The sequence below is a fragment of the Leopardus geoffroyi genome, chromosome C1 (assembly GCF_018350155.1).
Source record: "Leopardus geoffroyi isolate Oge1 chromosome C1, O.geoffroyi_Oge1_pat1.0, whole genome shotgun sequence".
Lineage (NCBI taxonomy): Eukaryota > Metazoa > Chordata > Mammalia > Carnivora > Felidae > Leopardus > Leopardus geoffroyi.
This window is the reverse complement of record NC_059328.1, coordinates 117,362,475-117,377,283: the sequence shown is the minus strand read 5'-3', so window position 1 is coordinate 117,377,283 and position 14,809 is coordinate 117,362,475. Positions and strand designations below refer to the sequence as shown.

The 14,809-nt window shown below is 52.3% G+C and overlaps 1 protein-coding gene across 2 annotated transcripts in view; it reads right to left on the bottom strand.

The window, feature by feature from the left end:
• Positions 1-540: 540 nt before the first annotated feature.
• TFCP2L1 (transcription factor CP2 like 1) overlaps positions 541-14,809 on the bottom strand; it is a 62,954-nt gene continuing 48,685 nt past the window's right edge. For both annotated transcript variants that reach the window (XM_045479493.1, XM_045479494.1), the window contains 3 exons: positions 12,756-12,898; positions 8,276-8,327; positions 541-7,483 (listed from right to left, as the gene is read on the bottom strand). In XM_045479493.1, the coding sequence (XP_045335449.1) occupies positions 7,437-7,483; positions 8,276-8,327; positions 12,756-12,898 (242 nt within the window). In that variant the 3' untranslated portion in view covers positions 541-7,436. The remainder of the gene's footprint in view (positions 7,484-8,275; positions 8,328-12,755; positions 12,899-14,809) is intronic.

The window sequence follows — 14,809 nt, the reverse complement described above, 5'->3', positions numbered from 1 at the left end:
ACGATCTCCAGTTCTTGAGTTCGAGCCCCGCGTCGGGCTCTGTGCCGACAGCTCGGAGCCTGGAGCCTGCTTCGGAGTCTGTGTCTCCCTCTCTCTCTGCCCCTCCCCTGCTCGTGCTCTCTGTCTCTGTCTCAAAAATAAACATTCAAAAATAAAAATTTTTAAAATAATGAATTAAAAAAAAAAAAAAGGAAACCTGTCTCGTGCTGCAATGTGGATGGACCTTGAAGATACTGTGCAGGAGTGAAATAAGCCAGTCACGAGGGACAAATAAATACTATTACTCCCGTGCAGTACCTGGAACAGTCACAGTCATAGGGACAAAGTGGAACAGTGGTTACAGGGCGCTGCGTGGGGGAAAGGGTACAGTTTCAACTGAGGAAGACGAAACGGTCCTTGGAGTTGGAAGGTGGGGGTGGTCGTACTTGATGCTACTGACCTGTGCGCTTCAACATGGTTAACATGGCAAATTTCGTGCTATTCTGCATTTGACCACAATTTTAAAAGAGAGAAAGAGACCGCAGGCCTGAGCCACAGGGGTTTCTTACAAATGAGTTTTATTTGCATTCTGACCCAAGCACAGATCCCACAGGCAGATTTCTCATCTGCACAATGGTTCAGTAACAAGTGCAAAATATGCTTTATTCCAGGTACAAAAAACAATGTGGCAGTATGACAACTTCCGACTCGATGCCCACCTCCCCACGACCCATCACACCCACTTGACCCATCCAAAGCCCACGCCACCCCAATAGACTCCCGCCACCTTTGGGAAAGGGTCACCCGATCTGGAGAATGCTGGGGAAGTTACATCTTAAGAAAGAATCACATTACATACAGGAACATTCGAGGACACAGTCACCAAGTTTTTACCCAGTGTAAAGGTAATAAAAGGGGAGGGCTGGGGGGGGGAGGAGGGGGCACACAAAACAATCCCCTTCTCTTGTAACCAAGCCCCGCAAATGTTTCCCCACCGTTCGGAACGCACCAAGCCCGGTGATGCAGTCTCAGGATGAAAGCTAGCGCTGGGGAAGGAGCTAGCCCCCCAAATCTGGCATGTGAGAACGTGGGGTGTGGATGTGGGACCCAGACTCAGATTCTCATCCTGGCTCAGTCCACCAGCAGCTGTAGGACCCTGGGCCGGCATCTGATCTGTCTTGATTTCCTCACCTGCAAAGCTGGGTCACAGTGGCCTCAGAGCAGAGTGGGAAGGATGGAAAGGGACAATGGCAAGAGTGGTGAGCTCGACACCTGAGCCAGAGAGACCAGCCAGCATCTGCCACTACTGTGTTGGCATTGCTGCTAACGGGAGGCTGAATGCAGCGTCTGGCCACTGCACCTGGAGTGAGAAGCAAGGGGCCCGCAAAGACCAGAGTCACCCGCCAGGAAGACAGACCCCAGCATGTGGGACTCAGCCCATAAGGTTAGCTGTTGGCCGCACTCCAGCTTCTCCTGGGGGCAGAACCAGAAGTCCAGGCCCATAGAACCCTTCCTCAGAGCCAGACAGTGGCCTCTCTCTGTCACCAAGCTGAGGCTCCCACAAGCGGTTTCCTCGGTTTGAAAAAGAGCAGAACGTTCAGGGAGAAACTTGCGGGACCCAGAGAAGCCAAGAGGTCCTCAAGGCGCCAGTTGGAGGTGAAGGTCAGGCTGTGAGCTCCAGGATAGGAAAGCTCCAGTGACCTCAGTCAGGAGGCCACCGCCCTCCACAGCTTGCCGACCTGTTAATACCAGCAAAGGACCCTTCGCCACACACGGCCCTCTGACACCAAGCCCTGGCACGTGCCCAGGGTGCAAAGGCCCACCAGGTCTCCAGGAGCAGGCCAGCGGCCTGGAAGAGGAAGGAAAACCCAGACGGCTGGGGTGAACCCTTCACAAGTGAGGGAGCGACAGGCAGGGGAGACTCCAGCACTGCTCGGCCAAACACATCTCTTGCCTCAAAGCTCAAAACAAGTTAAGTACTTTTTATTGTTACTATTGTCTGAGAGTCCTTACTTAATGGGATTTCCAGTGGGGACAGAAAGCAACAGAAAGCTTGACCTCCTCAGTGGGTTGGCAAAGTTTTTCCATAAAGGGCTAGATGAGTCAGCTGCCGTGCACAGAGCAGCAAACCCACCTCTCCAAGAGCCACTGCTCGGGGACGTTGCCCCTAGACGGCCACTAAAGCAGGAGGGGCATGGCAGGTCTAGCGCTGGGCCACTGGCCGGGGTGCCACCACTCAGAGCTACTGGCTGTCCCCCACGGGAGGAGGGGGAAGGATGGTACGAGAGAAGGCTTCACAGAGAGGTCTGGAGAGTTCAGAGGAGGCTTCAAGGAGCTCGCAGGGTGCCCTGGGTGGGGGGCCTGACCAGCACCTTGCTGCTCGCAGACCCTCTGCCCTGCCCCCAGGGGGTAAAGGGAGTCCAACCCTCTCCTCCCAGCCGGCCTGACTGATGGTATCACACAGAGCATGTGACCGTGAGGCAGCTGTGTGGCAGACCGACTCCATGAGCCCTGTTTCGGGGGTTCTTGTCAGAGGTCAGCTGCCGGCACTGCTCCCCTCCCTGGAAGAGGTGGACTTAGGGTGTGCATTCCCCCCAAGTAGGGCAACTTTACCCCTGACCCATTCCATCAGAATCCGAACCAGGGTGCCACACAGGATCTAAAAGCAAGAGCATCAACCCCCACATCCAGCTGAGCTGAGAATATCCAGAGCTGCACTCAGGCCAGATACAGGGGCGAGGAAAGGGACCCGCGTGTGCACATGCGCGCAAGTGCACGCGCGCATCAGTAGTGTAGACGTGGAGCTGGCCAGCACAGAGTCTGGGCTCAGGCTGCCGGGGAACCCTTCTTAAAGACGCGCACACAGCGGCCTGAGCAGGAGCACTGGTGGTGCCCTGTGCGACCAGGATGCGTGCCCCGACCCATTACTGGCCCGCCGAGGACTTCACGTAGGGGACAAAGGGAAAGCCCCGCCGCCCTTCACATTCACCTCACGACAGAGCCGCCCACGACTCCAGACAGGCAGACACTCAGGCCAAGCGAGGGTCTGGGGGCCCGGCTCCCACCCCCCTGCGCCTTCCACTTCCTCCTGCACCTCGGGCACTGTCATGCCGCCACCCTCACCCCTCATGCTCTGCTCTTCCACCTTCCTAGCGCCTCCGGGCTCACTCCCTCTGCTCCACCAACAACAGCACAGGTTTTCCATTTTCCTCATCAACTCGTTAATGATTTTCAGAGCTTAGGTCACTCAGGCCAGGCCCCGGAGCCACGCTGGACTTGGAAACTTGTGACACACTGCTCGGCCAGCCCCAGTGTGCTCCCAGTGAACCCCCCTCTAGGTTCACAGCTCTTCCCAAGGGGCCACAAGCTGCCCGGGCAGGAGGTCTGTAGGGACGCTGTCTGGCCTTTGCTTAGGACCGGAAGCCCCAGGCTTCAAGCTCCCTTCCCTACCCTGCTCTTTCCATCCATCCCTTTTCCCCTGAGAATCCTATTGTTCTCCCTCTGTGTCATCAAGGTAAAGGTGCAACCTGGTAAACAGGAAAAGGTTTATCACAAGCCTGCAAATGGAAAAAGAAATGTGATGGCCTGAGAATAAGGACCTCAACTCGAAGCTCCTGGCTCAAGATGGTGGACTGAGCACTTGAGGAGATCCTCTCTCTCTTCGGGGGGGCACCTTTAAAAACTGCTGCTGCCGTGGAGAAGCCACAGCCTAGAATCATGGGTGGGGGGGCCAGTGGGTACAGTTCCGGGAGGGGCTGCCCCACCCCCCAGGCCCAGGTCCTGGCCTCAGAGCCCTTGGGAAAGAGAGTGGACAGGAGTGGGAAGCTATGGCTTCTCTGCTTTGAAATGAAAAAAATAAAATGGACAGCTAGCTCATCTGAGTTCCGAGGAAGGAGGACAAGCTGTCGAAACCAAGCAGCTGAAACATTTTAGTGCCAAATTAAGAAGCGTATTTATTTCCTACTTCTTTGCAAGCTACAAGACTCCACTAGAACCACAGGGAGAAGGTGAAAGGGGCGTCTGGATGGCTCAGGCGGTGGGGCCTTGGTCTCGGGGTCATGAGTTCGAGCCCCACGTTGGGTGTAGAGATTAAAAATAAAATCTTTAAAAAAAGGAGAAGGTTAAAAACAAACAAACACAGACAGCAGTGGGGGGTTCCAGAAAATGGAAGATTCCACTAACAGCAAACTTAAGGTAACAGATCTTTATCAGACCCCCATTTGGAATTAAATAAAAAGGAGTCTGCCACAATTAAATAATTAAAATCGAGGCTGTCATTGCTTGGCCTAGGGAGTGGCATCACTTAGGTCTAGTGACTGACAGACCCCTTGAAAGGCTGGAAGTCAGAAGACCAAAGGTCTAGTCCTGACTCTTGTGACCTTGGGCAAATTATTCCACTTCCTTGTGGCTCACTGTCCTCAAAAAAGGAAATGACTGGTCCTGACTTTCCCCTAGGACTAATGTGTGGAGTTAGAACATGCACCAAGAAAGGCCACCGAGTATCAGAGCACAATATGACCCCGTCCTGTTGAGGTTAAGGGGGAGTAAGGGGGAGACACTCAGAGGAGAACAGAAAGCCCGTTATAAAAATGGTGGAGCCAGACATGGGCTGGGGACGGGAGAGGAGGTCAACCACTCGTGCTGGAACAACTGGGTGCCCACAGTCAAAAGAGTGTTGCTGGACCTCTACTCACACCATGTACAGAAATTAACTTCAAATGAATCAAAGGCCACTACTGAGCTCAAACTAAGAAAATTCTTAAAAAGAAACATAGCCACAAATTTTCTTGAACTTGGATTACACCATGGTTTTTCAGATAGGGCACAAAAAGCACAAACAAGGAAAGTAGGGGATCTTGCACATCATCGAAATTAAAAACTTTTGTGCTGTGAAGGACATCATAAGAAGGTGAAGACAATCCACAGAATGGGAGAAAAGTTTTACAGATCACAGAGCTGACAAAGGACCTGTATCTAGAATATACAAAGAACTGATGCAACTCAGCAATAAAAAAAGACCAATGACCCAAATACAAATGGGCAAAGGATCTAAACAGGTATTTCTCCAAAGAAGACATAGAAATGGCCAATAAGCACATGAAAAGATGGTCAACATCAGTAGTCACTGGGGAAATGCAAATCAAAACCACGGTGAGATACCATTGGACACCCATTAGAGAATGTTCTAATCAAAAAGCAGCAAGTGTTGGTGAGGATGTTGAAAAACGAGCCCTCCTACACTGCTGGTGGGAGGCTAAAATGGTGCCACTGCTTTGGAAAACAATCTGGAAGTTTCTCAAAAAGTTAAACATAGAGTTCCGTAGGACCCCGCAACGCCAGGGTATACACCCTGGCGAAAGATGTATGTAGGGTATACATCCTAGGTATATACCCAAACGAAATGAAAACGTTATGTATGCAAAAACCTGTACAAATATGTTCATAGCAGCATCATTCGAAACAGCCGAAAAGTAGAAACTCACGTATCAATCGGCTAATGAGTGGATAAACAAACTGTGACACATCTATCCAGAGAATGAAATACTACTCAACTATAGAAAGGACTGAAGTATGAATACATGTTCAACACAGATGCCCTAGAAAACATTACGCGAGAGAAAAAAAAAAAGAAAAAAGCCAGTAACAAAAGGCCACTCGCTGTAATTCCATATCCATGAAATGTCCAGAATAAGTAAATCTACATGGAAAGGAGACTTGTGGTTGCCTAGGACAAGGGGAGCTGGGGGGAAAGTGGGAGGGTGATCACTAAAAGAAACAGGGTTTCTTTGGGGGGTGAGAAAAATGTCCTAAAATTGAATGTGCTGATTCTGTGAATTTACTAAGAACCATAGAGCGGTATGCTCTGAATGGGTACACTGTATTGTATGTGAATTATATCTCAATAAAGCTGTTACCTGCTCCTGCCCCCTCCCCCAAAACAGGAAAGGAATCAGGAGCCTGTTTTACTCTGTAGGAACACCATACCACCTGTGGTTCCAACATAACTCTTACTTAGAGAGCCCCTTTCACCCTGAGAAGTGTCTTGATCTATATAATGAGTTTCTATCATCGCCCTATCACTGTGTGATATCAGGCAGATGGCTCTGCCCCTCTAGGTTTCATTTTCCCTAACTGGAAAGCAAGGTCTACCCAGTTCGGATCATCTTTGACCCCAGCGCTATAATCCCCTAAAGCTCTGCTTTAGAAGTTGTAAAATTCTGCTCCATTGATCATAGGGCTTCTCAATGCTCTCAAAGTTAAACCTAAGTTAGCGAAGAGTATAGATCACTGCGTGCCGGGAAACAGACGCAAGACAAAGCCTAATTGCTGAGTTTACTGGTTACTGATAATCAGAGTTCCCCAGAATTAAGCCACGAAGAAAGGTGATCCAACCACTCCAATGCAGGCAAAATGCCCTAAACACTCCCTCCGTGCATGAAAAAAGATAAACATTTAAGTTGGGGCCGCACAGAAAAGATGAACCCTAGGAAACTTGGCAAGTTTGGCAGTCGTCAGCCAAGGTCTTCTTTAAATGGGACCTGGTTAAGTCCATCCAACAGGGCCTATCATGACCATCAGGGTCATCTGATCATACAGCCGAATACTCATTTCCTAATCTTCCTTACCCATGATTGCTTAGGGCATAAAATTACATAAAAGGGGCTCAAGCAAAATATCATTCTGTTCTCATCCCTTTCATACTCGTGAGAACGTACCTGAAAAATAGTTGTTCTATCCTCTCCTTCTTCCTTCCAAGGGCACAGACCTAGGTCTATGTGGCCAGTCCTACACAAGCATCGTGGTGTCTACATCACCAATGCAGAGACAGGAGCCCATCGCTGGGCACTGCAAAAGCAGGTCCTTAGAAACGGAGTCAAGGTGAAAGCAGCAGAAGGCACAGAATAAGTCCCCTTCCCACCGAGCCATCCAAGAAGCAGAAAGACAGATGCCCACCAGGGTCGCTGAGAAGGGGAACCAACACGAAGACAGAACACTGGCAAGCCACCTACATCCAGTCAGCAGTCCTGGTCATGGAGCCGGTTCCCAGAAAAGGTGAAGGTCGGGGGGAGGCACAGCCTTCCCGGGAGGCAGGGGAATGGTCAGAAGGCACCGAGACACTCAGTGAACTGGCCTCCAACTAGGGAGCAAGGGGTTTCAGAGAAGATGGCCCTGCCATTTGCCTCTTTAAGATAGCAGGGCTGGGAAAAGAACGAGGAACATTCAAAAGCTGGAGGCCAAGAGGAAGGGAGAGAGGAGCCGCTGGCTTTCCGTACACCAGAGACTGCATCCGCAGGGTTCTGCTGGCTCGTGGGCCGTGGTCTTCCTGGACTGGGCCAAGTCCCTCCCAGCCACAGCCCGCCAGGGGGGGCCGCGGCATAGAGTGGTGCGGTTTCTACATCCGAGGGAATCCATGGGGCTGTGGGGTGGGGGCCGTACTTCACACGCTGGACTTTCGCTCAGAGGCCACATTTCAGGATGACGTGGTAGCCATCATTGCTCTCAGCTGCAAAGAGAAACGCTGGACATTTCACAGGAAGAAGGGCAAGACACCATGACCTTAGGGGAGGAGGGAGAGCACGGTACGGGTGTACTGGCAGGAGTCCCGCCACGGATACTGGCTCCAAACAGATGCATAGAGCAAAGGGTGCTAACAAAACCAGGCATTTTAACACATGCTTCTTGGCAATGAGCCTTTCTACTACAGCCCTGGGCCCAAGGACTGAAGGCTCTATGTCCAAGAAGGCTTTGAACAAACTGTGGTTCTCGGGGTGTTATGGCCCCCAGCTCTCTGAAGGCAGCTGCTGGCTAGATCCAGAGAACAGGGGGGAAAAGGAATGGCCCTGTCAGAGTCCAGAGTCTGTGACCCGGTCATAGGGCATTCATTCTGATATACTCCATACATTCACCTGCCCCGGGCCTAAGGAGAGTCACAGCTAGTCTTTCTGTCTCCTGGCACACGAGTTCCTTCTCAGACACCTTCCCCAAGTGGAACCTTCATATCCCACCCCAGCCCTAGATCCCTGATCCACCAGGCCTACAGGCTGAGTGAGGGAGTTCATGGAGAACACATCTCCTGGCAAGGATTTCCCCTTCAGAACAGACTATGGGGGCCAATCTCAATAGTTCTCGCATTTCCAGGGCAAGGCTTCACAGGAAGTCTGCGTTCCTTTTCCCCAGATGATGTCCCCAGATAACACTGTCTCCAGGGACCCACCGTGCAGGCAGGCCCCACTCACCCTATTACCCAGAGAGGAGGCAGGGGGCGCAGCCAGGAGAAGGGGTGAGGGGGCTTTACCTTTCAAGGTACTGAGGATAAAACAAGACTCATCCTGGAAATTCTGCACCATCTGAAAGGCAAAAGACAGACCATGTCCCTTCAACAAGGACTTCCTAATATGAAAAGCCTCAGTGACACGGAGCTAAGCCACCACAGCTGGCGGAAATGACGGTCACTGTGTTTGCACAAATGCAGGAGAATGGTTCCACTAACACTAAGGAAACATGAAACAAGATAAATGTACAAAATGATTACCATTTTAAGTAACAAAAACTGAACAGAAAGGACAGAAAGGAGGTTGGCAGGGAAGCAAAATGTGCACATTTAATACAGAACTACATGTTTGTTTGCTTTCGTTTTGCGTTCTTCTAGTTACTTGGTCCTCCAATCCCTACAGTGGCCACATTACAGAAGCGTGTGTGTGTATAATAGCAACAACGACAAAAAAATTACAGTGCTTAAGAAAAAAAATGCCTTGGTGATTGGTATCCTCCGTATATCAGAGTCCCAGGAGGACCAATACAAACACAGCGCCACCCCCTATGTGTACAAAGTGGCAGGAATGGAAGCATTACTCAGCCAAGTCTCTCCAGTTCTCATTCTGATTAACTACCAAGTGACCTTGGGCAAGTCAACCTTTTTCCTGCTGGTCTCCATGCCCTATCTGTAAAATGGGGCCGTTTCCATAACAGAAGAACAGAACCAGGGTGTAGAACAATGGAAACTGGCACCCGCTGCTGGCGGAGTGTTCAGCCATATGACCGCTGTATGAAACTTGCCCACAGGATCTAGGACATTCCTCCTACAGGCTGGGGTTCTAGATAAACTCCGGCACGTGGACACACAAAGCGCACCTGAGAATGTTTAGAGCAGCGCTGTCTGTTAACTAGAGGGGGCGCCTGGCTGGCTCCGTGGGAGGAGCATGGGACTCTTGATCTCAGGGTCATGAGTTCGTGCCCCACGTTGGGTGTGGAGATTGTTTAAACAAAAACTTAAAAGAAACTGCTAACTGGAGACTGTGCCTGTGTCAGTCAGCGGAAGCAGGAACCAACTGTGGCCTAATCATGCTACGCCATTCAGTGCACCACTGGCCTCCAGCAGCAGCTGACCTGTGTGAAATCTCAAAAATATACAGGGAATTGGGGCGCCTGGGTGGCTCAGTTGGTTAAGCGTCCGACTCCGGCTCCGGTCATGATCTCGCGGTTCGTGAGTTCAAGCCCCGCGTCGGGCTCTGTGCTGACAGCTCAGAGCCTGGAGCCTGCTTGGGATTCTGTGCCTCCCTCTCTCTCTGCCCCTCCCCTGCTTGCACTCTGTCTCTCTCTTTCTCAAAAATAAATAAAAATTCAAAAAAAATTTTTTTAAATATACAGGGAAATGAAAGAAAGTCACAGAAAAATATGCTATTATTATTCCACCTATATCAAGTTTTAAAATAGGCAAAATTAAATATGTTGAGGAGGAACAAAGAAGCGATTAACACAAAATTCAGACCAGCAGGTGGAGGGATGGAGTGGAACAGGAAAGGAGCCCACAAAGGGGCTAACACAATATGGCACTAACCTGAGTGCAGGTATCGGGCACTTAAGCATACATCTGCCATATTTCACAATATCAACGGAAAGAATATTAAAAATATACTTAAACATACACCCCACACGCACAGACTAACCAACACGATGGCAAAACCCCTTTCCAAATTAAAAAATTCAAGCTACATTTTATTGCCCCCCCAAATCCTGCAAATCCATCCACCTGTCGACCCCTGCCCCTCCCTGCAGGGCCTAATGATGCATGAAGTACATTTATTCTATACTACTGGCCTGTGCCCTCTAGGACTCTTGGCGGCCCAGCCACTTGGGCATGCAAAGCCCTAAGCAGAGCCCACTTGGGCTTAATCAGTAACTCCCTTGTTTAATTAAGTGCCCTTGCACCTCAGGGGCTGGCTCCGCGGCTGGCCAGGCTGCCTCCAGCACTGTGGCAATTAAGAACCAAAGGTTTCCAATTGATTCAGGGTTAAGAGGCAAGGAGACTTCAGGGGAATAAGAATCGCCTACTTAGCTGAGGTAGCTTTTGAGTTCTGTTCTCTGCTTCACTTGCTTAACTGCTCACTCTGGAGGGCACAGGGCAAGCTGGGGAAGGAACTTCCTGCAGGGACCCGTGAAATTGCAAGGGTTCCGCACATTCTTGGCTTTTGTCTTCACCAAAGAAATTCATCGTGAAATGCAAAGTGACACATTTTCCGTGCCACTACAGCAGTCCGTCGCTCAGGGTGTCTCAACCTTCCTGGCTACTCTAAAGTTAGTGCTCAAGTCGGGAACTCTGGGCTTCATCTTATCTGTGAAATGGGGGTGCAAAAATAGCTGCACTGGATTTGAACGTAATGACATGGAAGGAGTTCTGAACCGGTGACAAAGACAGCAAGCTGCAGAAAATGTACAGCTGGACCTTTGGGATGTGTGTGTGTGTGTGTGTGTGTGTGTGTGTGTGTGTTAAAGATTTTATTATTTTTAAGAAATCTCCACACCCAACATGGGACTTGAACTCACAACCCCGAGATCAAGAGCTGCGTGCTCCACTGAGCCAGCCAGGCGTCCATCTTTGTCATGTGTTTTTAAAACCCACACCTACACAACCTACACAACGCTCGGGCACATGACAGACGCTCGCACAAAACGTCGTCTGGCAGAATCCCTTCAAAGCTAACATAAACTCTTCTAGGAAAAGAGTGGGGAGGGGCGCCTGGGTGGCTCAGTCGGTTAAGCATCCGACTTCAGCTCAGGTCACGATCTCGCGGTCCGTGAGTTCGAGCCCCGCGTCTGGCTCTGGGCTGATGGCTCAGAGCCTGGAGCCTGCTTCCGATTCTGTGTCTCCCTCTCTCTCTGCCCCTCCCCCGTTCATGCTCTGTCTCTCTCTGTCTCAAAAATAAATAAACGTTAAAAAAAGGAAAAGAGTGGGGAAGATAAAGACCCAAATGTGAAGCATTTGCCTTCAGCTGATTTACACTTTTTAAATTTTTTTTAATGTTTGTTTATATTTGAGGTGGGGGGAGAGTGAGGGAGGGACAGAGAGAGAGGGAGACACAGAATCCGAAGCAGGCTCCAGGCTCTGAGCCATCCGCATAGAGCCTGATGCCGGGTTTGAACCCACAAACCGTGAGATCATGACCTGAGCCAAAGTCAGATGCTTAACCGACTGAGCCACCCAGGCGCCCCGATTTACACTTCCTGACTTATACTAATTGTGAATTGCTTTTGAGTTCAAAAGGAAGGCAATCGCTGCCCCCCTGCCAACCTCCAGGACCAAACTGCCATGAAATGGGGGGCTCTCACCACCCCTATCTGGGGTCTCCTGGTGCCTGATGCTATCTTCTCATTTTATCCTTACTCCAACATCCTTGGTGGGTATACTTATCCCCATTTTACAGATGTGTAAACTGAGGCTCACAGAGGTTACGTAAATTTGCCCCAGGTCACTCCGCTCCTGGGAGCAAGGTCCAGGCGGGGACACACATCCAATCCCAAAGCCCACATCTGCTCTGCACTCCTAGCCACCATTCGGGTGCCATGTCACCTACAGTCCTCTCCAGATGCTTTCAGAGTTCTCACAGGGGGCTCTGGGGGCTGCCCCTGCCCCCATTAGCCCAACTGTGTTTATAAAGGCCTCATTTCAGGGGAGGTGGCACAGCCTGCTGTCTACGAGCTGGGCTCTACAGCCAGACACCAGGGTTCCCATCCCCTTACCAGCTGTGAGACCTGGGGCAATTACTCAGCCTCTCTGTGCCTCCAGTTTCCCATTTATGAAATGGGATCATTTTACCCACTTCACAGGAAGCTGTTGGGATTAAGCGAATCACTACGCGGGCACTTAGAACAGTAGGCAGCGGATAAATACCGACACTCCTTACTGTTATTATCAAGAGGAGGGACCGGGATAGAGCAGGCCTGAAAGCTCTGTTCTGCCGTGTGCAGGAATGCCTAAACATCCCGGCAAACCAGTTTAATGAATAACCCCCTCCTTAGCCGTGAGTGCGAACAGATCACCGTGTGCCCTCTGCCAGCGGCCGCTTGGGCCGTGTACAGGTCTGTGCGGCCAAGGACAGACCCGGGAAGGCTGCGACACCTCCACCATTCAGCACAGGAGGGCTCCGTTCTCTCACACGACCTGCATCCTCTCCGTCACCCGGCCCCCTGAGACCCGCCGCCCACCCTCCTCCCAACTTCTTCCAGTCCCGACCGTGAGCACCCTGAGGGCAGGGGTGCAAGTCTGTGCCGTGGCTCCTGCATGGCGCCTGGCTGAGGATGGGGCCTGGAGTGGATACTAGAGAACTATTTAGAGCCACAGCACTCTCTCCCCCTGCGCTCCGGGTGCAGTCAAGGGCATGTGGCACGCGGAGGAGACTTAGCGGCCATCTCTGGATGGAAGTCATCCCCAAGCCCCAGGGGGTGCCTCCCTGCAGCCCCAAGACCCGGGCCGCAAGTCAGGGCTGGGCAGCGCTCACCTCGTTGCTGACCACCACGTGGATGCCGGTGGGGCCCTGCCGATAGACTCGGTGGATGTGCTGGGGGGAGATGCTGTACAGGTTGGCAATCTTCTCAACCAGCTCCAAGGTGGTCAGCTCCTCCAGGAAGATGGCGTGGTACACTGCAGGGTGAGGGACAGGGCCTTCTGTAGAACACACGCCTGCTTTCTAAGGAGCCCACCCCTGTGCCCACCCCCCGTCAGTCACTGGGTTGTAAGGATGCCCATGCCCAGACTGATTCGCCAGGACCTGGCTGGAACAGGCACAAAGCCCCTGCACGGCCCAGTGACAGGGGAACCGCAGCGAGGCTATGGGTCCTCATTCCCGTACCCGTCTCTCCTGGGGGGATCTTCCATAGAATGTAGAATTCCTGCGTCCGCCCCACACCCAGTGACACCCGTTTAGGGTTGGGAGCTAGGGCGAGAACAGCTGGCACAACTCTGTATTTTAACAAGCTTCCAGTGATTCTGACGTGCGGCCAGACGTGCACCCTCGCAGGAGAGAGGAGAAATCCTGTGTCCCCTTTCCTTCCTTTCCGTTGCACAGAGGGGCCACTGGATGGCTTTGGGGGAGCAAAGAGCGGGATTTAAGGATAACTGCCACTTGACAGCAGGCGAGTCTCGTCCTTGCCCTTCCCCGCAGCACAAATACTACTCGGCTCCAGCACTGCGACCACAAAGGGAAGGGGGGCACTGGGAGTGTCCCCAGCCCGCTGGAAGACAGCAGTGACCCCGAGGCTGGAAACGCTTCCTTATTCGAAACCCAAACCAGCCAGGCGGGAGCCAACTCTGGGCTCCCTGCGGTGGACTACACGCTCAGGGGTGGGGGGAGGGGTGCACAACCAGATTGAATTAGAGGTTCCCAAACTCCTACCTCACCCGAGGAACCCTTGGTTCCAGAAAGTCTGATCAGAGACCCCATTCTTTCAAAAGCGCATGTGCGTGCACGTGCAAACGCACACACCTCGGCTCCCCCTGAAGGAGTGCCAGCCGGGCAACAGATTCGCCGTCCCAGGACGTCAGGCCGACCGGCCGTCCGACTCCGCAGAGGAGGTGGCCGCTGTGTGCTGCCCCTTCCCGTGCAGACAGCAGCTCCAAATGCCAGCCTCCTCATGGGAGTCCTTTTTATAACACTTCTAACCTACCTGTGTTTCTTTCCAACGTCAGAGCCTGTTCCACTTTTTCTGAGTTCACTCTGCCAACAAATCAGGCTGGCCACAAACACCCAGACAGCTCGCAGGCCAGCACCCTGTGCTGTAACCTTTTGTCGCTGGCCTTGCCTGCCCCCAGCTGAGTGTGGTGCCACCAGGAGTGCTGGGAGCGGCTGACAGGGTCAGTGGGACCCTGAATGCCTCCCAAGCCACCTCTCATCCGGGGTCTGGTGGGAGCAGCCTGGGGAAGCATGAGGCTCTAGAGTAGGCAATCCCAGGTTCAAATCCCAACTCGGCCACACGAGAAGCAAGGCCGCGAACGATCTCTACACGTCCCAGAGCCTCGGGGCACGTGCAGGGTCAGCTCCACGAGCTGAAATCCGTCCTTCACAGGCTGACAGTTGCAAAGCAGGGGGAGGAGCCAGACATCCTCCAGAAGCGTACAGGCGCCAGACCCAGGGCTCAGAAGCCAGTTCCTGGGGTCCAACTGTTTGGGTTCTGGCTCTGCCTTGTACGACGCTGTCGTTTTGGGGCAGTTACCCACTCTGTGCCTCAGGGTCCCCCACAGTGAGACAACGCTCCCAACAGTTCCTACTAGAAGCAAGTAAGTGAGCACACGGAGCCCTTTGGACAGGGCCAGAGCGATCTGGAGGGACCCGCAGAGGCACACGGGGTGCTCCCTCGCTCCCTGCAGACACACACAGAGCACAGACTCTACTGACACTGGCAAGCGCCCAGAAGCAAAGCGCTTCCCCTTCCCTGCCTCGTCTCGCTGAAACCGCACGCCCTGGGGGTTGGGTTGCTGTCTCTATTTCACACATGTAGAAGCTGCGGCACAGGCCCTGGTACCCTGCCCGAGGCCACACGGCCAACAGGCCACACG